Source organism: Syngnathus acus, chromosome 22 (genome assembly GCF_901709675.1).
Source record: "Syngnathus acus chromosome 22, fSynAcu1.2, whole genome shotgun sequence".
In the NCBI taxonomy this organism is placed as follows: Eukaryota; Metazoa; Chordata; class Actinopteri; order Syngnathiformes; family Syngnathidae; genus Syngnathus; species Syngnathus acus.
The window spans coordinates 33,207-55,382 of NC_051106.1; the positions used below are offsets into that span (position 1 = coordinate 33,207).

Consider the following 22,176-nt stretch of genomic DNA (forward strand, 5'->3'; position numbering starts at 1 on the left):
TAGATGAATCTCAGCTTCCTGCAAGTCAACAGTGACAAAACCCAAGCCATGTTAATTGGCACTCCCCATCAGATCCATACCTGCCCAATAACAAGCATCTCATTCGCCGGTCACACTATCCCCCTCTCAGCCACTGTCACAAACCTGGGTGTGAAACTGGACCCTCAACTCAACCTAGAGCAGGGGTCACCAACTCCGGTCCTCAAGGGCGCCAATCCAGCCTGTTTTAGATGTATCCCCCCTGCAACACACCTGATTCAAATAATCAGGATCGCTATCAGCCTTAATAGAGCTTGCTGATGAGCTGATCATTTGAATCAGGTGTGTTGTTGCAGGGCTGCACCTAAAACAGGCTGGATTGGCGCCCTTGAGGACCGGAGTTGGTGACCCCTGACCTAGAGTCACACATAAAACACATCTGCAAAATCTCCTTCTTCCACCTCAGGAATATTTCCAAACTCCGCCCCACACTTACCCTGACGGATGCTGAGAAACTTGTCCATGCCTTTGTCTCCTCCAGGCTAGACTATTGTAACGCACTCCTCATCGGGATCCCTAGCAAGAGCCTCCAGAGGCTTCAGTACATCCAAAACAGCGCTGCTAGGATCCTAATGAGGGTGCGGAAAAGCGACCACATCACACCCATCCTCCGTTCTCTGCACTGGCTCCCCATCAAATTCCGAACTGATTATAAGATCGCCCTCCTCACTCACCAGTGTATCCTCGGACATGCTCCCCCATACCTCAAAGTACTCCTTGCCCCAAAACCTGCCACCCGAAGCCTCCGCTCATCCAATTCACACCTTCTCCACGTCCTGAAAACCATGTTACGCACCATGGGCGACCAGGCCTTCTGCCATGAAGCCCCCACACTGTGGAACTCCCTCCCCGACCACCTAAGAGCACCCCAATCCACTGACTCTTTCAAAACCGGACTAAAAATTCACCTCTTTACTCTAGCATTTCCGTAATCCTGTTCTCATATCCTGGTTGTCGTCCAGTTGTTTTATACTTGTCCTTGCTTTGTTTTCTTCTTTTTACTTGCCATGTAGCACTTTGAGATTCCTCCGAATGTAAAGTGCGTTATAAATATAATTTATTATTATTATTAATGTTTTTTGTCATCTGTCTGTAACGTCGTGTTTCTTTAGATTAACAAAACAACTTTGAAAAAAGACCCAACGGAGGCAATGAAAAAAGTTCTCCAGCCTTATGGCAGGGAGCGCGAGTGATCCCGGGATGCTTCATGCGCCCACCTGTAGAATAAGCGATCTCCAGTTCAAATTTATAGTGAACAACTGAGGAGCAGTCATCCATTTATTTCGTTTTACATTCGTTTTTGTTTTGTTTTTACATTTCGTTTTCCAATGGAGGATTACATATGCAAACTCAAACGATTTTCAACTGTGGATTTTCGGTCGGAGCAAGAGGTCATCAGCAAAGGAAGACCAACTCCGGAGTTAAAACGTTTGATTCGGACAACAAGACTTGACTGCATGTCTTTTCAAACGGAGTGGTACGCACGATCGAAAACAAGTTTTTGATTCCATGTGCTTTATTGAGAGTTTTTATGTGTAAAGACTGCTGATATGGGATTTTGATTAAAATAGTTCAAATTAAATAATGAATAAGCTACTCTAGAGCAGCGTTCCCCAACCTTTTTTGTGACACGGTTAGGTGTCGGACAAATTTTACCCGAGGGGGGGGGGGGGGACATCAGTGCCTCCCCAGTCATGAACCTCACCGCACGTCACTGGGGCCCGCCCGCAGAAGCAGCTGTGTGCCCGCGTCGTGCAGAGAAGAGGCAGCCGCTTGACGCTCCCACAATTGCTCCCACACAGCCTAGGGGGCGCCCAAGAGCGCCGTTAGCAACCCGTGCGGCGGATAAGCGCAACGCTTCCTTACCTCCAGTGTGTGGCACTGCTCCAGCAGGGCGGCGTAGGAGAGCGGCGGCTGTCGCTGGCTCACCGCACCGAGTTTTTGCTCCACCTGAGTCAGCCACAAAAGCAAGGAATGCAGCAAGCAGTGGAACTCCTGAAAAGAAGCAAAAACAAACGAAATCCGTGTCGAGGTGGCGCCTGTTCGACAAGGAAGAGGTGAGCCGCGGTGCCGCACCTGACACTGCATGAGCGCGGCGCGAAGCCCCGCCTCCCAGTGCTCTAGCGCGCCGCAGGCTCGCATCCAGCTGCGATTGGCTGAGCCCAGCTCCGCCTTCAGCTCCCTCAGATGACCAATGGCCAGGTTGAGTGAGATCAGGGCGCGTTTGCGGACGCCAAACGCCTTCTGCATCTCCTGATCCACAAAATGGGTACAGTGCAAAGCACCAGAATGTCTTTGTCTGCCAGTCGGACAGAAGGCGGCTCCTCAGCAAGTGCACACATGCATGTCAGATGTCAAAGATGAAAACCACAATTCACACTTTTGACAACAAAGCCTAAGTGATACAAGCAAGTATCAGGAATGTGGCCGAGGAGGAAGCCTTTCCTTTCGCGACGCTTGTTCAGTGAAATTCAATGAAGCAAAATGCTCGCACGCCTACGCTTACTGCTGCAGCAAAGCAAATTGGGCCACAGATCAAAGTTAGGTCGCCCTTTAGCCGAGTGGCGAGCGTCAAACCGGTGTTGCCCATACCACGTCGGCGTCCAAGTGCTCAGAGTCATGCTCAGTATTCTTTGAGCGCGAAGAGGAGCTACAGGCAAGTGATTCCCGATTGCACAAGTGCGCTTGACCTGATGATGTGCGTCCAAACTCCCAGAGAGAAGAAAAACAGGCTCGTACCTTGAGCGCCCTGACGTTGTCCTCAAACGCTTTGAGGCCGGTGGAGGGCGGGATCTTCTGCAGCGCCTCCAGCTCGGGTAGCTTTCTGTCCAGCCAGGAAGTGACGTCACGCAGGTCGGCACTAAGCCACTGCCACGAGTTCTTGCATTGGATGCCCTGGGCCTGCGACACCTCCCAGCGCTCAATCACACCTACGCAGATGCAACAAGATAGTTCCAGAAACCACGGGCCAAACTCCCTCGCCAGAGAGTCGGGACTGGTGAACGACAGTAGTCAAGACCAGGGAGCGGAGCGTTTCATATGGAGTCGTTGCTCAAATACAAAGCACTTTGTGAATGTTACGCGATTGGAACGCGACAGTTCCATGTCAGCAGGTGGAACCTGCTTGAGGGAAACCGATGCGAGGTGAGAGATGCATAAGGAGCGGTATGCTCTCACCCGTTGTCCCTGTGCGGTTGTCTGCTGTGCCGCTGGTCAGGCCTTCCGCTTCCTGCTCGCCGTCGCAGATCGACTTAACTCTTTTGACATCGTGGATGCTTCCGCTGCACTCGGACATCAGCTTTACCTGATCGCATGGCCTCATGTCAACAAACAACGCAATGAGTCATATTGTCACACGCTATGGCTTCCTTACGTAGCCTTGCCGATGGAAACCAGTACTGCAGACTTTTCGGCTAAGCGCTGTCCTCCATGGTGAGGTGGGACCACTCATGGACGTCACTGCGGAAGGCACATGGAAACACGTTTCAGGCAACCAAAGTAGCAAAGTGAGTCACGCCGTGTATGTGTGGGGAGGTGAGGGGGCTGATTTTCAAGCGGAGCAGATGGGGCTGTGCTAGCTTATAGGGGAAGGTAGTAGTAGTAGTAGATCTGCTGTTGCTGCCGTCACTATATGGAATTTTCTGATTAAGCTACAGCCTGTGTTACCCGATTCCAGATACGCAAATGAAAAGGAAATTGTGAAGTACGGATGTTGGTAAAGGAAGAAAGTATTTGTGGTTGGATACTTTTGCCTCCTGATCAATGTTCTAATTTTTCAAGTGTCTGTGCAAACACACAAGCTCCCTGTGCACACTGTGCGCAACACCAGATTAAATAAATAAGTAAATGAATAAATAAATAAATATTGTCAATGAGAACTCCTACTCGGGGTCGGATTTTGTTTTGTGTGACAGCTCGTTCCTTTTCTGTCGGTCTTTTGCACTCTCCCGATATAATGTACCTATCCCCTGTCCCATATTGAGTCTTTGTACAATTTCTGCTGAATGTGACGCTTGAGGTAGCCAAACTTCGATTCAGTCTATATTTTTCCCTCCATAAACTCGCCCACCACTTTGGCTTCACTGCATGTTTTGCATAGTAGACCGTTCTCACTCAAAAAAGAGAAAATCACACCCAGTTTCACCGTTTGTTCTTTTATTTGCACACAGTCCGACAACCATTCCATCTTAAAAGAACCGCCGCATCTCTTATTTACTTTGGCTTGGCGAGTGGATGTGTCGCTGCTCGTTCGTTTTGCCATGATTAGGGGTTAGCTAACTTAGCATTTGCATCTCTTGACTCCGCCGCAGTGTTGTTAGCTAGCTGACCTGCACGGCACGGATGGGCAGGACACATTTTCAGGCACTGTCTGTCACGACTCGACCCCGGTCGTCCTATGTGTTCTCTATGTTGTCATGGTTTCTGTTAGCGTCTCTGTGTACTCGCCCCTCCCCTCCTGTGTCTGCCCATGATCAGTGTGATCACCCTCACCTGCCTCTCGTTACCTGTCGTGTATTTAAATCCTGACTGCTTCTGACTCCCCTGTCGGATTATTTCATGTCTCTCGTCTGTCGTCTCTGTTCTCGTTATTCTTGTCTCCAGTCTTCGTCTCTGTTAGTTTCTGTACCTGTCTGCGATTCGTTCTTCCGGGTTCTCTGCCGGACGCCCTCTTCCTTCTCAGCCCAGACTCCCAATACTTTTCAGGCTTGGACGATTTTGTTTCTCCAGCGTGGAACTCATCTCCCTGACTCTAAAGTAAGTTTGAATCTTCTTATTACACTGTTCGATCTTTTTTACTTCGCAGCCGGAGTGCCTGGGAGAGCGGAGGCTTCGTGGCCGTTTGTCTACCGTCGATCATCGGACACAAAGTATGGCTGCGGATCAAGAGGTTTGTACGGCTTCGTGCACCAACTGCACCCTTCTCTTAGAGAAGTTGTCCCTGCTAGAGGGACGTGTCCGCCAGTTAGAGCAGAATTGCGCGATAACCGTAGATGTGGCGGATACAGACGCGGACTGTAGTCAGCCCGCTAGCCCAGTTAGCATTAGCCCCAAGCGGCTTGCTAATCGCGATAAGCCAGGTAAGACGCATAGCCGTCCAAAGTCATCTTGGTCTACTGGCCCTCGCACTTTGGTCATAGGTGACTCCATTACCCGAAATATTACGCTTAAAAATCCAGCCACGGTAATGTGTATTCCTGGGGGCAGAGCACCCGACATAGAAGCTAATCTTAGGGAGCTGACTCGCAATAGGTCTAGTCAACAGCGTAGTTCCAACAACACTAGCTACTCGGACATAGTGAGACACGTCAGCTCCAATGATGTTAGGATGAGGCAATCGGAGATCACAAAGAGAAACATAGCGAGGACTTGTGATCTCGCCAGAAAGATGAGTCGGCATCGAGTATTTGTCTCTGGCCCCCTGCCTGGGAGAGGCACTGATGAGAGGTTTAGTAGATTAGTCTCCCTTAATCGTTGGATGGCTGGGTTCTGTAATAAGCGGGGACTGTATTTTATAGATAACTGGCCCTCCTTCTGGGGCCGTGTTAGGGTTTGCAGAATATCTTCATCGTATGATTATGTTGGAATGTAACCTGTGATAATTTACCTAGCCTGTCCTGTCTTACCAAAAGTAGTAGACCAAAGTGCTAAGCTCTTTTCACCTGATTGACTAGCTGCAGAGGAAGCAATCAGAGTTGCTTTGTTTCCACAAAGTCGTAAAAGGCCCCCTGCTATGCTTTGATCAGCAGGGGAGCGGCTACACCCCATCCTGTGTTCCAACACCCCCACTTTCAACCCCACTGTGTTTCTTCTCAATAAATATGCACCTGATGAGGCCTGACTTCAGACTTCATTCGACCATCGCTGTAAGCACAGCGACGAGTGAACTCTCCGCCTGCAGGTGTCTGAAACGACTAACTTGTCTCCAGTGTGGTTCTTGCAAAATAAGTTAGAGTGAACACTACCCTAACATTTTGGTGCCGAAACCCGGGACCCTCATACCCGCCATCTGGCTGACGGAGGACGACGCGCTGTACACCGTCGACGGGCCAGCGTCCATTAGGAGGACCTGGTAAAGAAAGACCTGGGAAGGAAATCCTTCGCTGGGCCAGCGTCTTAGGTCTGCCTTCGTCTGACAGAGGTGGATTGACGGGACCCGGCAGTGCAACGAACCAGGGGACAAGTAAGTCAAAGAAAAAAGCGCTGATACGGCTTTGGTTTGTCCGAGCTATGAGATACGGCTTTGGTTTGTCCTAGCTATGAGATACGGCTTTGGTTTGTCCTAGCTATGAGATACGGCTTTGGTTTGTCCGGGCTATGAGATACGGCTTTGGTTTTTCCAAGCTATGAAACAGTTGGGATTCTAGTCCCAGTGGAAGGAACGGGCTAAGAAAAGACAGAGTCTCTTTTTCCTAATTGAATAAGGGCGTAGATTCTTTCTTTTTTTTTGTCCGTTCTTCCAAGCTGTTTGGGAGGGTTTTACACCCATCCTGGATAGGCCTAAAAATAAAAAGCGCTGGTGTTTGTGTGGTTGAGAGTGCGACTGGTAGGATAAATTGACCGCAAAGAGAATTTGGTGGAAGGTCAATTTAAACCTGCATTGAGGATCCTCAAAGAAAATAAAAATAAAAAAAATTGTATAAACCTAAAATACCTAATTAAGATGGGAAACAAAACCGGTAAATCCCTAGCTCTTGAAGGAGATGAGAAGTACATGGCATGTAAATTTCTTAATTGTATGCAATACATGCCAAAGTGGAAGAAAAAGTATGGAGTAGAAGGGACGTTGAAAGTTGAAGTGTGGAAGATGGTGGTTGATGTTTTGGAGGAGAGTGTAGATAGAACGACAAAGGGACTGAAAAAGAAAAGAAAAGAGAGAGAGTTGAATTGTGCTAGAATGTGGTTGAAAGCTTCACAAGAGAAAAGAGAACAAATTCAGGAGACAAAACCTGGAAAGATAAAAAGTGATGAGACCGCCATTCAATTAAGATTTGAAAAAGAATTCTGGGTGCACAGTGGCACCCCATTCGATGATGCGGCTGAGAGTGCTTATCAGCAACGTCTTAAAAACGCGCTCATCACTGTTTCCCCCCCCCGACTTCGGCAACTGGGTGAGGAAACATTTGGTGGAAGTAGATATTGCAAGTGTGACAACAACTACGCAATGGGCCAAAAGTTCTGATGTATTTCATCTAGGCGATGATGATGATGATGTTGACCTAGATGAAGATACAACAGTCTTCTTTCATGGGTCCCAGCAGGCCAGAGGAAGAGGTAGAGGCCAACAAGGTCGCAGGCCGCAATATAATTCAAAACCCCCATCAGATTCTGACAACTGTTGGAACTGTGGGAGACGAGGACACTTGGCAAGAGCGTGTCGTTTTGCAAAACAATACCAATCAAAGGGTGGAGGAAGGGGCAGAGGAAAAGCCAAATTGTCAGCGTGACTAGATTCCTCCCCTGTGATCTCTTTTCTCATACAGAGGAAGAAATAACAGATGTCCATATGAAAGCAAGACATGTCATTGTCAGATTATTAGAACGTTTTTTTAGATTGTTAGAGCTCCTGTCCATGCAAGGAGTATGACAATGCTGTTGTATGCCCAATGACAAATGACCAGAGATCAAATTGTGTATGTACACTAAAGTTAAAATTTGCAAATCAAGTGGTAAATGAATGCAACTGGCTTCTAGAAGATAAATAAAACTTAGAATGTGCTGTCCTCGTGTGCGTGGGAGGGACCAGCTCATGATCGACCACAGGAAATGGCCAGCCTGTGACGAATCATTGGTGCTGGGATCTACCTTACGCGCGCGAGAGCTGTGCATGCGTGTTAAAATTATGAAAATTGGCTAAACTTTTAGTGCACAGAAATTTGCTAGACTGTGGTCTATCCAATTTGCACCGCAGAACAGAAACGCTTTTGAAAGATAAAAATGAGAGGAAAAGAGAGAAATCTGTTTGCGAGCAGAAACTGATCCACACTAGTGCATGTTAAGTAAGAAACGACAGAACATGCTTTCAGGAATTGGAAGAATCAAAATTGTGAAGGAAAACTTCTGATTGATTTGCCAGCAGTTTTTTTGCGTGTTGAGTTTTTTTTGGATTGGTGGATTGTTCTATCAAGAACCTTGAGATGGAAACGGTATGTGAATGTTGTGTGGTGGGCTTGGATGTATTGGGACCGATGTGATAGAAAGTCTCCTTCTTGGAGACTGCGTGTGAGATGCAAATGAGCATTGATGACTGATTGCCTGAATGAAGGGAAAATACAGGTTGAATGGTTGGCGTTGTTGGACACTTCTATCCAAAATTAGTAGAGCGACTTTGAAGAAAGAGTGATTTTGAGTACGTTAAATGCTAAGGAAGAAATAAATATATAAAGGGAACAATCAAAGTGGGTATGCAATTGTGAAATTGCCATACCAGATCGCTGAAGCAGAGGAGCTTCCATACAGCAGGTCGGCGCAGGCTGCTGAGCTAATTGCACTAACAAGAGCTTGTGAATTGGCGGAAGATAAGGAAGTCACTGTATACACAGACAGTCAGGATGCGTTTTCTACTCTGTTCTATTTTGCAAAACAATGGGAGCGCAGGGGGTTGACGACATCAACTGGTAAGCCAGTTACCCATGCCTCCTTGTTGAAGGACTTGTTGCAGGCCATTCATTTACCTGCTAAACTGGCTGTGTGTAAATGTGCTGCTCACACCACAGGCACAGACGAAGCCTCGAATGGACACAGGTTAGCGGACAGAATTGCTAAAGAAGCGGCAGCAGGGAAACATGGCCATGAATTTTTTTTAATAGATTCAGAGGACACGCATCTCATAGATAAGACTATACTGACAGATATGCAGGGCAATGCTCCAATGGTGGAAAGACGAATGTGGACGACAAAAGGAGCAATAGCGGACACAGATAATATCCTCCGCGTCGATGACAAACCTGTTTTGCCTTAGTCACTTTTTAAAGCAGCGGCAATTGCGACGCATGGGCCTTGCCATGTGTCGACAGGGGGGATGAGGTCCATCATACATCAACAATTCACTACCTTTGGTTTGGATGTTTACTTAAAAAAATTTTGTAAAGCATGTCCCGTTTGTGTGAAACATAATCCACAAGGAAACATGAGACCTAAGAGAGGCTCATTTCCAAAACCGTCTTACCCATTTCAAATCATGCACATGGATTTTATTGAGCTCACACAAAGTGGACCTCACAAATACTGCCTAGTGATGATTGATGCATTTTCCAAATGGGTGGAAATAGTTCCGTCTAAACGTGCGGATGCCTTAACAGTGGCAAAAGCCATTTGCAAAGCCATCATACCGACTCATGGCATCCCCCAAACCATTTACAGTGACAATGGTCCACAGATGAAGAACAGTCTGTGGCAGACTGCATGATTAGAACGCTCAGACTGACAGAGGTGTCAAATGCAAATTTACTGCCGCCTGATCTTTCATCCTCACAGGTCGACAACAGCGTCAAGCCAGGAGACTGGGTCTACATCAAAGTCATCAAAAGAAAGAGCTGGGCCAGCCCACGGTGGGAGGGACCATTCCAAGTCCTGCTGACTACCCCCACCGCAGTAAAGATAGCTGAACGGCCCAGCTGGATTCACCTCAGCCACTGCAAGTTGCAGAGAGTGCTGGACCCCTAATTCGGAGTGGTGGGGAAGGCTAACTTCAAAGGAGTCCTATCGTTTAGGGTGGGACGTCTCAATGTTGGTGAAGAAAACAACGATCCCCACTCCGCTAGGCGAGGGGATGTCCCGGTGTCTCTGCCATCCTAGTAGCAACGGGGCTCCATATGCCAGATGGATCCTCTGCTGCGTTGTGGTTGGAGCGTGCTATGGTCTATGGACTCAACTGAACAGACCAAGTGACAATGTTGACCGTGGAAAACGATGGTCACACGATGAGAACTTTGAGGACTGGTCATGGGACCCCAGAAACCCATACGAAACCAACACTTGGTACCGCTACGTCAAATTCACTGTGAGATCGCACACACAGGAGGGCTGCTATGTGTGTTCCAAACTCCCGCCGTCCTCCACACAAGTTCACTTGGAGGCCAGAGCAATGAATGTCACTGAAGCGAAATGCATGGCATCCATGGGAGGAGTTGGATATCAACACCGTGCTGTCACAGTCAGTGATGCCGACCCGTCCCGCCCTGGACTTGCGGAAGGTACCTGTGATCAGCTTTTCTGGACAAATCTCAATGTGACTGTTAAAGGACGAACACTGCCGCAGGTGGCCTTCACAGACCGGCCACCTGGAGTGAACTATACGTGTTACGTCCAAGGAAGTGAGACCCACAAATGCATTGACAGAGACTGCTCTCCAGGAGGGAACTGGATGGGAGCTTTGGACATCGCCACTGAGTGTCAGGATAAGAGAGCCATTTCAGGTGGTGAGGGCTCTCCGACCAACATGGCTGCACCATCAAACGGAACATACTTCATACAGAATGGCTGGTGGCTTTGTGGTCACAAGGTTTATCCGATGCTGCCCGCCAACTGGACAGGAGTGTGTGCACCAGTGTGGGTGACAGACCACACCTACAGGATACAACATCGTCAGCTGACGACAGCACACAACTCTTCTGGACGTCGCCGCAGGGCGATTGCAACCTTTGACCCCCATGACCCTGTCTGGGGTGCGAATGTTCCGGACGACCATAAAATATGGCCTGTCGGAAACAAAGTTGTTCATGCGCTTTTTCCTTGGATCGGAGTTGGAAAACAATCTCTCTTCATCGAGACACTGAACTATCGTTTTCAATCCTTTGTGAACCTCTCACTGCAAGTCGATGATGGACAAAATAGGGGGATCCAGGCTATTAGACTAATGGTCTTGCAAAACAGGATGGTTCTGGACTTGTTGACGGCAGCACGAGGTGGTGTGTGCCACATCATTGGGACTTCCTGTTGCACATACATTCCAGGAGATAACGACACGCACATCAAGGAAGCCATGAACTCACTGAGGAATTTACAGCAGGCCATGTCGGAGGATAACATCCCACATCAATGGGATTTCTTTTCATGGCTATTCTCTGGCGCGTGGTGGCAGTTGCTGTTGAAACTTGTGACTCCTGTGCTTGCTGTGCTGGTATTGTTGTGCTTGTTTACGACCTGTGTTATCCCGTGTTTGAAGTCTGCTGTGACAAGGTTTGTGTCTTCTACCGTGGCACAAGTGCATATACAACTTCTTAGAGATGACGGATGTGATGACTATGATGTGCTGCGAGATGTGGATTGCGTAGATGCTGTTTAGCTCAGCATTCTTTTACAGAAACTTGATGATTTGACCATCGAAAATGCCTTGCAAGTGATGGGTACAATGATGTACTGTTTCTGTGTTTTTCTTTTTCTTTTTTTTATTGATAACATTCTGGTCGCCTAAGGCAAAGGGGCCGTGTAACTCTTTTCCTGCATTTAATCTGGCCGCAGGTTTTTCAGTTGCACACAAAATTTGGACTGGAGCATTGAGGGAAATACCTCGTCTTCACTGGAAATTATTGCTGTCATTGTATTTTCTTTCTTATGTTTGATTGATCGGGTTTGACATACTCATATGATAAAACAGGGGGGATATGTTAGGGTTTGCAGAATATCTTCATCGTATGATTATGTTGGAATGTAACCTGTGATAATTTACCTAGCCTGTCCTGTCTTACCAAAAGTAGTAGACCAAAGTGCTAAGCTCTTTTCACCTGATTGACTAGCTGCAGAGGAAGCAATCAGAGTTGCTTTGTTTCCACAAAGTCGTAAAAGGCCCCCTGCTATGCTTTGATCAGCAGGGGAGCGGCTACACCCCATCCTGTGTTCCAACACCCCCACTTTCAACCCCACTGTGTTTCTTCTCAATAAATATGCACCTGATGAGGCCTGACTTCAGACTTCATTCGACCATCGCTGTAAGCACAGCGACGAGTGAACTCTCCGCCTGCAGGTGTCTGAAACGACTAACTTGTCTCCAGTGTGGTTCTTGCAAAATAAGTTAGAGTGAACACTACCCTAACAGGCCGCCCCGACCTGCTGAGGAAGGACGGCCTTCACCCTAACCGTGAAGGCGCCTTCACTCTTTCTAGGAATATAGATTACTGTTTGAGCCACACATGACAGGTCACTTTAGAGCAGGCCGGGGCACAGGTGATTAGACCACCTGTCAGGATGGGTTTGGAGTCTGTTAAGCTAAAGTTAACTAGCGCTAGGCTAGACTTCCAGCATGCACATAGCTCCTCGTGTAGACTAGAGCGTGACAGTTTGAATAGTGCTACAGTACACATAAACACACTTTCTACTGGGGTAGTAGACAAATCCAATCACTCCACCCCGACCGGTTTTGCTGATGAAACGGTGCCTGTTTCAGATAATTTTACATGTGTAACAAATATTTACTATCAGATTCCCACGGTCGTATCGTCCCGCCGCGCTAACAAACATTCGAGAGGTGATGTCAGGCCTAGAGAACACAACCTTACTCGCATCTCGTTTAAATATCCTTCGATAGATACGCACCCTGATCGACCGATTACGCTTAAACTCGGTTTTATGAATATTAGATCGCTTCATACAAAAGCAGTTCTCGTTAATGACCTCATCACGGAACATAATCTAAACGTTTTTGGTCTCTGCGAGACCTGGTTAAAACCTAATGAACTGCTGCCGCTTAACGAGGCCTTGCCTCCAAATTTTGTGAGCTCGCATGTGGCGCGTCCTCGAAAAAAGGGTGGGGGTGTCGCCCTCATCTCGAATTCTGAGCTTAGACTTAGGCCTCGTTCGATCAACGTATTTAAAACATTTGAAGTTCTCACTGTCCGATCCACCGCTTTACCGTCATTTTATCTTGCTGTTATTTACCGTCCACCCGGGGCTTACTCTGGCTTCCTGGATGAATTTTCAGATTTCGTGGCTGATCTAGTAACCAATGCGGAATATATAATTATCATGGGCGATTTCAACATCCACATGAATTTACCGTCAGAGCCACTTACTTCGGCGTTTCAGACTTTAACTGATATGTTTGGTTTTACGCAAGCCGTACAGGCAGCAACGCATAAGAATGGAAATACCATAGATCTGGTATTATCCCGAGGACTTGCAACCTCAAATATAGCAGTACTGCCATACACTACTGTTTTGTCTGATCATTACTTAATAAAATTTGAAATTCTAGTTTCTTGTCAAAGACAAGAGAGCAATCGGAATTATAGGAGCCGTAATTTTAACTCCATGACTGCAACTGCGCTATCTGAGTTACTGTCGCCGGCAACCGCTATATTTCCCGCATACACCGGCTTTGTTGATAATCTTACAAATGAATTCAATGCGACATTGTTAAATGCCATTGACTCTGTGGCGCCGTTATGTCTGAAAACTCGCCGTAGATTGCCTACTCCGTGGTTCACAGACGAAACGCGTACGCTTAAGCAATTATGTAGAAAGCATGAGCGCAGATGGCGTCTAACCAAACTTGAGGTTTTCCATCAGGCATGGCAGGATAGCCTCCTGAAATATAAAGATGCGCTTATTTTAGCAAAAACTCGGTATTTTTCGCAAGTTATTAATCTCAATAAAAACAATCCGAAACACCTATTTGATACAGTGGCAAAGCTGACTCTACGCCAGCCGACCCCCGATAATTCCTTCCACTCAGCTGACGAGTTCATGAAATTTTTTGCTCAAAAGATTGAGTCCATTAGGGACGAGATCAAGAATACCATTCCAATCGCTCGGTCGAGCCCGCCGTTTACCAACGCTGATGATCATGCAACAACTCTCTCAACTCTTAATAGCGTGTCCCTTGAAAGGCTTACACAAATGGTTAGTGCGGCTAAACAAACAACATGTTTGCTCGACCCTCTTCCAGCCAAACTACTTAAAGAATTATTTCAAATTTTAGGACCGTCTGTCTTAAATATAATCAAGCTGTCTGTCTCCTCTGGGATAGTGCCAACAGCCTTTAAAACCGCTATCATTAAACCGTTACTTAAGCGACCAAATCTTGACCCGGACTGTCTCAGTAATTATAGGCCAGTTTCAAACCTCCCATTCATAGCAAAACTTCTTGAAAAAGTAGTAGCACAGCAGCTTATTGATTACATGGTCGCCAATAATCGATATGACTCTTTTCAGTCTGGTTTTAGAGCTAATCATTCCACTGAGACAGCACTTGCTAAAGTGACTAACGATCTCCTCATAGCTATGGATTCAAACACTTCATCTGTACTGTTACTACTCGATCTTAGTGCTGCCTTCGACACTGTAGACTTTGATATTTTATTAGGGCGTCTTAAAAGTTGTGTTGGTATTTCAGGGTCAGCACTAGGCTGGTTCCATTCCTATCTATCAAATAGGACGCACCGAGTGGTCCATGGCAATGCGTCCTCTGAGCTCTATAATGTTACGTGTGGTGTCCCACAGGGATCGGTTCTCGGACCAATTCTATTTAATATTTATATGATTCCGCTTGGGGACATAATACGTAAATATAATATTAGTTTTCAATGCTACGCGGATGACACCCAATTATATATGCCGTTATCGATGACAGATCCGCGGGATTGTTGTAATCTTGAGGCATGCCTTGCGGAGATCAAGCAATGGATGTCTCTCAACTTCCTTCGTCTTAACCCAGATAAAACTGAGATGTTGATAATTGGTCCAACTCGTTTTCAACACTTGTTCAAGGAAACCGCTATAACTATAGATAACCGTACTATCACTCAGAGCGATACTGTAACTAATCTCGGGGTAATGTTTGACCAAACTCTCTCCTTTCAAAAGCACATTAAGAATATAACCAGAATTGCGTTCTTTCACCTTCGTAATATTGCAAAGATTCGTCCGATCCTCTCGACCGGTGATGCGGAAACTATTATACATGCGTTCGTCACGTCGCGCCTGGACTACTGTAATGTACTATTCTCTGGTCTTCCTAAGTCCCGCATCAAAAGTCTACAGTTAGTACAAAATGCTGCTGCAAGGCTGCTCTCACGGACAAGAAAATTTGATCGCATTACCCCAATATTAGCCAACTTACATTGGCTCCCGGTCCATTTAAGATGTGACTTCAAGGTTCTTCTGTTAACCTATAAATCACTGCATGGCTTAGCGCCTTCGTATCTCGTCGACCTAGTTGTTCCTTATGTTCTGTCTCGTAACCTTCGTTCGCAAAACGCTACCCTTTTAGCGACACCGAGGGCCAAGAAAGTGTCTGCAGGGTCTAGAGCATTTTCTATCCGGGCTCCAGAGCTTTGGAATGCCCTCCCAATGGATATTAGGACTGCTACCTCAGTAGAAACATTTAAGACACGTTTAAAGACACATTTCTATGACATGGCCTTTAACTAACCTGTAGTGGCCGATTCGGCCGGAGTTTGTTTTGTTTTCTCTCCCCCCCCCCTCCCTGGCCGGGGAGGTGGTTAGGTGGCACCCAAGCTGACAGCGGCTATCTGGATTCTCGTGGGCCAATTCAGGTTGGGGGATCTGCAGCTCAACCTCCACTGCCAGGATAGTAGAGGGCTCCTCCGGCAGCCCTTCGCTCTGACTTGGACATCCACTTTTTTGATTTTCATATGATGTATTATTTGTGCCCTCTCTGCATCCATTACAACCTGGTGATCCTGAAAGGGGGATCCTTCCATCTGTGGTCCCTTCTCAAGGTTTCTCATTTTCCCCTGGCAGGGGTTTTTGAGTTTTTCCTTGCCCTTTTGGGAGCTTAAGATCAGGGGATGCTTTGAGAATAATTGTCAATTTTTGTCTATGTGAAGCCCTTTGAGACTGCTTGTGATTTAGGGCTATACAAATAAACTTGACTTGACTTGACTTCGGTCTGTCTGTTCCCCCTCATCTTCCCTTCCAACTCCCTTTTCCCTCAATAAACCCTGGTCCAAGCTGCATTTGGTTGCCCTGCTCCATTCCATCTGTGACACTGTCAATGCTATGATTGGCTATGTAGCGTAAGTGAACCATATCATATCATTGGCTGGACACCTGTCAATCACCGATTTACACTATAAAAAGGCACAGAAAGAAAATCATTGGTCCACTTAATTAGATTAGATTACGTCTAACATTAGATATTAACCAATCAGTGTATCCTAAATTTTATTTTGTGTGCAGCATGGCGTTTCCTGTGCACAGAGTTTTCGAGCAGTGCGCAATCACGCAGCTGCACAGCTTAGAGGGAACACTGCCCCTGATGTTACCTGACAGGGCACTGATGGAGGCCACATCTTCGGCATCCTCGTATGTCAAGGACCCTCCCACATCCACCGTGTGCGATGGAGCGGGATGGAGTCCACTCGAGCGTGATGGAGTCCATTCGAGTGGGATGGAGTCCACACCAACCGGGGTCTCTCTTCCAGAAAGTTCTAGAGGCGGCAGCGGAATCCGGTGCGCGGCCCCAGGTTTGGCCACGTCCTTCTCCGAGTCGCTCCACAAAGACATCGGGCCGCCAGCTTTGAGTGTGTTCTCCTGCTCAGACGGCTCCTCCTTCAGCGCTTCAATCTACAGCAAGACAGGCCCTTTGAATTGGGGAACATGCGTAGGTTCTTCATGTTGACTCTGCGCAGCGTGGCCAGGCCGCTGACCAGGCGGCAGTTGAGCAGTCCCAATTGCGGAGCGAGAGGATTGACTTGATAGCAATCAGTCCTATGCTTGCCCATGTTCTTGCACTTCTATGGCTTATCTGCAGAGCATTCCGTCAGAGTCACACTCTGGATACACACAAGTCCAACCGCCTTAAGTCCACGTTTGTAGATCAACGAAAACATCCGGAAAGATGGTCGTCAGAGCAGAAAAGAGCCGTCGATTGTATCACGTCCTGCCGAGATTAGCGAGAGAGGAGGCTGTGCAGGTGAGTTGAGCCTTCGCATGCAAAGGCTCTTTTGTACGCCTTATCCCTTCCTCCCTCCATGCTAAGCTAAGCTACCGTAATTTTCGGACTATAAGTCGCGGTTTTTTTCATAGTTTGGGTGGGGGGGCGACTTATACTCAGGAGCGATAAACGAACCGCAATGTAGCAAGGGATTACTGTAATTTGAATTCAAGTGACGTCAGCAGCGCGACGTCGCGGTCAGCAGCGCGACGCGGCGTTGTTTACATAAAGGACAAAGATTGACTCGACGGAGCTCTCTTTCACTTCCGTGGATTGAAGTCGGGGGCCGGCGCTCGGCCGGGTGGCTGTCTGGGGACGGTGGATGGGGCTCGGTCATGGCTTTTACGCACGCCCGGTCCTATTCTATGGAGCTCTCTTCCATTTCCGTGGCTGGAAGTCCACGCCGCCACACGCCTGTAAGTTTGTTTTGTTAAATAAAGAGCCGTTTACCAAACCCACGTCTTTCCTTGAACTTTGTTAACGCTACAATATAGTTATATAGTAGATCTGTGGAATAACGACGAGGCTGACGTCAGGGCGCACGCACGCGCGGCGTTGTTGACAAAGGACGAGGAATTTGATCGATGGATTTAATGATTTAGAGTGCACAGATGGTTTGATAACATTATTGCTTATATAATAGTTATTTGATATATAATTTATATATCGTTATATGGGCCTGTGGAATATTTTGAAGTGCAAGAGCCGTCAGCGGCGCGCACGCATTGTTGACAAAGGACGATTGATGGATTTAATGAATTGGAGTGACACAGATGGTTTTATTAACGTGTTATTTATGTAATAGTTTTTTGAATAACTCTGAATTTTACATCAGGGCCGTTCTCAGCTCTTAGTTTGTGTTTATGTCACGTTAGCATACCTATCGTCTATGGAGCTCTCTTCCATTTCCGTGGCTGGAAGTCCACGCCGCCACACGCCTGTAAGTTTGTTTTGTTAAATAAAGAGCCGTTTACCAAACCCACGTCTTTCCTTGAACTTTGTTAACGCTACAATATAGTTATATAGTAGATCTGTGGAATAACGACGAGGCTGACGTCAGGGCGCACGCACGCGCGGCGTTGTTGACAAAGGACGAGGAATTTGATCGATGGATTTAATGATTTAGAGTGCACAGATGGTTTGATAACATTATTGCTTATATAATAGTTATTTGATAAATAATTTATATATCGTTATATAGTAGATCTGTGGAATAACGACGAGGCTGACGTCAGGGCGCACGCACGCGCGGCGTTGTTGACAAAGGACGAGGAATTTGATCGATGGATTTAATGATTTAGAGTGCACAGATGGTTTGATAACATTATTGCTTATATAATAGTTATTTGATATATAATTTATATATCTTTATATGGGCCTGTGGAATATTTTGAAGTGCAAGAGCCGTCAGCGGCGCGCACGCATTGTTGACAAAGGACGATTGATGGATTTAATGAATTGGAGTGACACAGATGGTTTTATTAACGTGTTATTTATGTAATAGTTTTTTGAATAACTCTGAATTTTACGTCAGGGCCGTTCTCAGCTCTTAGTTTGTGTTTATGTCACGTTAGCATACCTATCGTTTAGCCTGTTGTTGCTCGTTCATGACTGTTCTTGATGTTGGATTTTGTCGAATAAATTGCCCCCCAAAATGCGACTTATATATGTTTTTTATCATTTTTTTGGGCATTTTATGGCTGGTGCGACTTATACTCCGGTGCGATTTATAGTCCGAAAATTACGGTAAATGTCACGGCGTCAACGGGGCCGCTGGCCGGACGCCTGGATGGACGAGACGCCAGCGTTCTCTCTTTGGCGGTGGGATGTTGAAGCTTTGTGAGCCGCAAAAGGTCAACCGTGTTTAGCGGCTCAGTACCTCACAAAATATTGTAAAATCTGTTGGGATGAATTGTGGCACCGCTTGCACTTTACCCATTCTGTGCTGAATTAGCGCAAGAAAGTTAGTAATTGCATTGGCAGTTAACTCTAGGACCCCTCCCAGACTTTTGAATACAGATTCATCATGTCCCTTTACACTGAGGTTAAAAAATAATAATAATACTTTTCACATGAATCAATAATCGATTAATCATCTCGAGACCTTGCTAAACTTAAAAATGTCCTGCTGGCATCTCTGTTCAGAAGCGCCCGTGCCCACCAGTTACTGAGAGTTGAGTGGACAAAATGCTCTTTTTTGCCTTTGACGGCCGGCCACTCCACAGACACAAGGCCAGCCGACATCGCACTCAAAAGGATTGGACGTCAGCCGGCAACGTTGATGTCCGTACCCCTTGCACCGACATTGAGCTGTCTTGTGTCGTTCGCTTGTATTTGCTGCTGTTGCTCTGCTTGTGTTCAAGTAGCACCTGTTTGATGGCTCATAATGATATCTCAGTTCAGGCCCATCTATGGGTTGTCCCATTCTGTGTTAGCATTAGGCTAGCAGACTATCCTTCAAGCGTGTGAGCAAGAGTCAATGAAGACATTTGTCCTTTCTTAACATTTTTTTATGACGTTTTTCATTACAAATGTGCGAATTTCTGGATTTGAAGCATGCGCCAAGAGCAAAAAAATGAGTGGTCCCCAGACATTAAGTCGGCTTGAAGAAGTGCTAATCAAGAGCTTTCTTGTCGATTTTTCTACCTGATAAGTCGCCAGCCTCTTGCAGACATCTTCCGACTTCCAGAAGCGGCCGCCGAGCGCCACCGCCTCCTCAGCCGGAGACCTCCTGCGGGGAACATACATTCACACTTCATTCTACGCCTCACCACTTTCCTTCGTCCGGTGCAGGAAAGCCATCTTGGCCATTGGCGGACATGTTCTCCTAAAATGGCTCATGCATGTAAACTGAATAATAAATTCATCAACAACGGATTTGGCCGCAACAGTGCTTTGATCGCCAACGAATCGTTTGGGGACAAATAAAATGGGATTTCCATGAGTGACGGCAGATGGCTGAGAACTTCACCCCAAAATGGTGAAGCCGCAACAGAGATTCTTAAGGCCAAAAATCCAGCCAAGTGTTGCTTTCAGCCACAGGTGTTTCGACTCAAGCGGAAGGTAAATGTAGCAGTTGAGGCAGTTTTTTGAATTTGTGGACCCCCACCTCTACGTAACAGCAAAGCAACGCCTCATCATCCATGACGTTGCGCTATCAAGCGTTACCGTGGCGTCGACGGCGGCAGGGCCTTGGCTCCTGGACCCAGCGTGCCGACGACGGTGGCCCACGTCACATCTCTCTGCTCGCTCGACTGCCACTCCAACTTCTGAATAAACAAAACTTGATGAACAACTTCATACGTGAGTGAACCCTAACCCTCATGCCCGGGAAAACCCGTAGGTGGGTGACTCATACCTCCGGGAACAGTCTTAGGACAGCAGCCAGGTCTGTCCCCGCCGGCGTGTTGGTCGGCACGTTGCCATGACAACTCATGTCATATTCACAGGTGACGGGCTGCACCTAATGAGGTGACCAGGGAAAGATGTACACACAAGAGCTCTCCTTGTGAGGGTGTGCAATGTCTCCTTCATGTGGAGGTGGGAGGAGGTTCTCATTTATTGCCTCATAAATTCAATATGCTCGTGTTTTTGCTACCGTTTGTTTAGACAATGCGGACTGGACAGCAGCATTTTGAACTGGTGCCATCCCGCGCCGTAAATTCGACCCAATGAGCCAACAACCTTGTGGCTAGTCCCGAACGCTATGGTCACCGTTGTGGTCGACATGTGGGAAGTGCAAAGAATCCAAGCGTCTGTGAGTGGTATTATTGGGTTATTATTCCCGTAATGAGGAAAAGACACAAAGAGACGTGAATCACTGCTGCAGATTTATTGAATATACAAGAGCGAGTCAGGAAGGAAAAGAGCAAGATCTTATTCATGCAGACCTATCAAGACTTCATGCTGACAGGTAAAAAAAAAAAACTTGCACATGGTGACTTTAATGAAAAGTAATGCTCATGTCATCGGCCGTCAGTTGAATGATTAAACACGTCAAAGAGCATCTGCGCGACCTTCGGGCCCCGTCTCATTGCGAATGTTTGCAAAGTTCAGACGTGGCGTGTGGAAAACACAAACAGCTGATTAGCATATTAGCAAACAGAGTCACCACGTGTGTCCATTAGTGTGTGCTTCCTCAAAACCCCACTCCCAAAAAAAAACCACGTCAGGTTCATGCGGGTCGCCGGCTCTCATGCTCAACCCATGCATACAAGCGACATCGTCCACGCCACTCTCCGGATTAACTTTAGCCTATCCCATAACAACTAGCCAATGGTGTCGCTGCGGGAGCACGAGGATACGATTTGTTCGCAATTGAACATTCATGTGTAGGAACGTTCATAGCGCAAATACCCATGCATCGGATAAGTGCAGATTACGCATCTAAATCATGCCCTACTCGGCCATTTGGGAGGAGCTGGCGTCATGGCGCTGATATAGCGCCTGCTAAGGTTGCATACAATTGTCGTAGGTCCTCAGCAAACGCCTGGCTGGGCTATGAATCATCTGGGACTAGGTGGTACACATTTTGACAACAGTCAATCTTTTTTTTTTTTTTCCCCCCCTCTAGAAAACGCCAGCCCCACCTTACGATGATTTGGATGCGTCATGGGCTTCTTCCGATGCCGGCACTTTGAATGAATCTAACAAGGGAACAAAGCGGCGTCGCGCTTCCAAGGCCCAACCGGCCAGGTCTTGTCTGAGTTTTGCTTTTCTGGAGTCAATTCCAAGTGCGTCGTGATCATCGTCAGTGTTCTGAGATCGGTTCTTTGTCCTTGGGTCTAGAATGGGGTATCAGCTGGGGCTCAAACCTGACATCACTAACTTGAGCCAGCGGGACGTCGGAGGTGTAGGAAAGGCTGCAATTCTAACTCGTGAAGAAGACTTGGAGGCTTTCTACATCTAGCAGAGTGAGCATCTCTGCTGGGAAGCAGCTGCACTTTTGGAGCCAGTGGAGGTGTTTACCATGGCTTCGGGGTCCTTGGGATGTGTGACAGACTCCAGCGAGGATGACAAATCCTCAAAGCAATTCTGCTCTGTGGCGCCCGAAGCCTAAAGAAACGAAACAAGCAGGCAAGCAAACGGCCTGGTGAGTGGGCACACTCGGCTCCTTCCTTTCATCTGGCGCGTTCTCTCATCGAGGAAGTTTTGGGGCTGGCTGGCATTGCGCTTCATTTATTTGGACGTCAGGAACACACGAGATTGGTCTAGGTGGGGAAACACTGCTCGGCACACGCGCA

The 22,176-nt window shown here is 47.1% G+C and overlaps 2 protein-coding genes and 1 long non-coding RNA gene across 7 annotated transcripts in view; 1 reads left to right on the forward strand and 2 right to left on the reverse strand.

Moving 5' to 3' along the window:
• Positions 1-5,532, forward strand: part of LOC119116781 — a 22,471-nt gene extending 16,939 nt beyond the window's left edge. Inside the window, exon 3 of the long non-coding RNA XR_005096362.1 lies at positions 5,123-5,532. This is a non-coding gene — a long non-coding RNA (uncharacterized LOC119116781). The remainder of the gene's footprint in view (positions 1-5,122) is intronic.
• The window catches only part of LOC119116779 (nesprin-1-like), a 25,212-nt gene extending 3,471 nt beyond the window's left edge, over positions 1-21,741 (reverse strand). Inside the window, exons 1-11 of one of the 5 annotated variants that reach the window (XM_037242457.1) lie at positions 21,612-21,741; positions 20,292-20,396; positions 20,102-20,202; positions 19,580-19,664; positions 16,263-16,563; positions 3,413-3,498; positions 3,217-3,343; positions 2,779-2,969; positions 2,116-2,292; positions 1,906-2,034; positions 1,745-1,842 (exon numbers count right to left, since the gene is read on the reverse strand). In XM_037242457.1, coding sequence (XP_037098352.1) covers positions 1,745-1,842; positions 1,906-2,034; positions 2,116-2,292; positions 2,779-2,969; positions 3,217-3,343; positions 3,413-3,498; positions 16,263-16,563; positions 19,580-19,664; positions 20,102-20,202; positions 20,292-20,369 — 1,373 coding nt within the window. In that variant the 5' untranslated portion in view covers positions 20,370-20,396; positions 21,612-21,741. Of the gene's footprint in view, positions 1-1,744; positions 1,843-1,905; positions 2,035-2,115; positions 2,293-2,778; positions 2,970-3,216; positions 3,344-3,412; positions 3,499-16,262; positions 16,564-16,646; positions 16,745-19,579; positions 19,665-20,101; positions 20,203-20,291; positions 20,596-21,527 lie in introns of those variants that run through there. The other 4 variants (XM_037242456.1, XM_037242459.1, XM_037242458.1 and 1 more) reach the window with 4 other exon arrangements.
• LOC119116778 (nesprin-2-like) overlaps positions 20,751-22,176 on the reverse strand; it is a 20,748-nt gene continuing 19,322 nt past the window's right edge. The window contains exon 33 of the mRNA XM_037242455.1: positions 20,751-21,988. Coding sequence (XP_037098350.1) covers positions 21,839-21,988 — 150 coding nt within the window. The 3' untranslated portion in view covers positions 20,751-21,838. The remainder of the gene's footprint in view (positions 21,989-22,176) is intronic.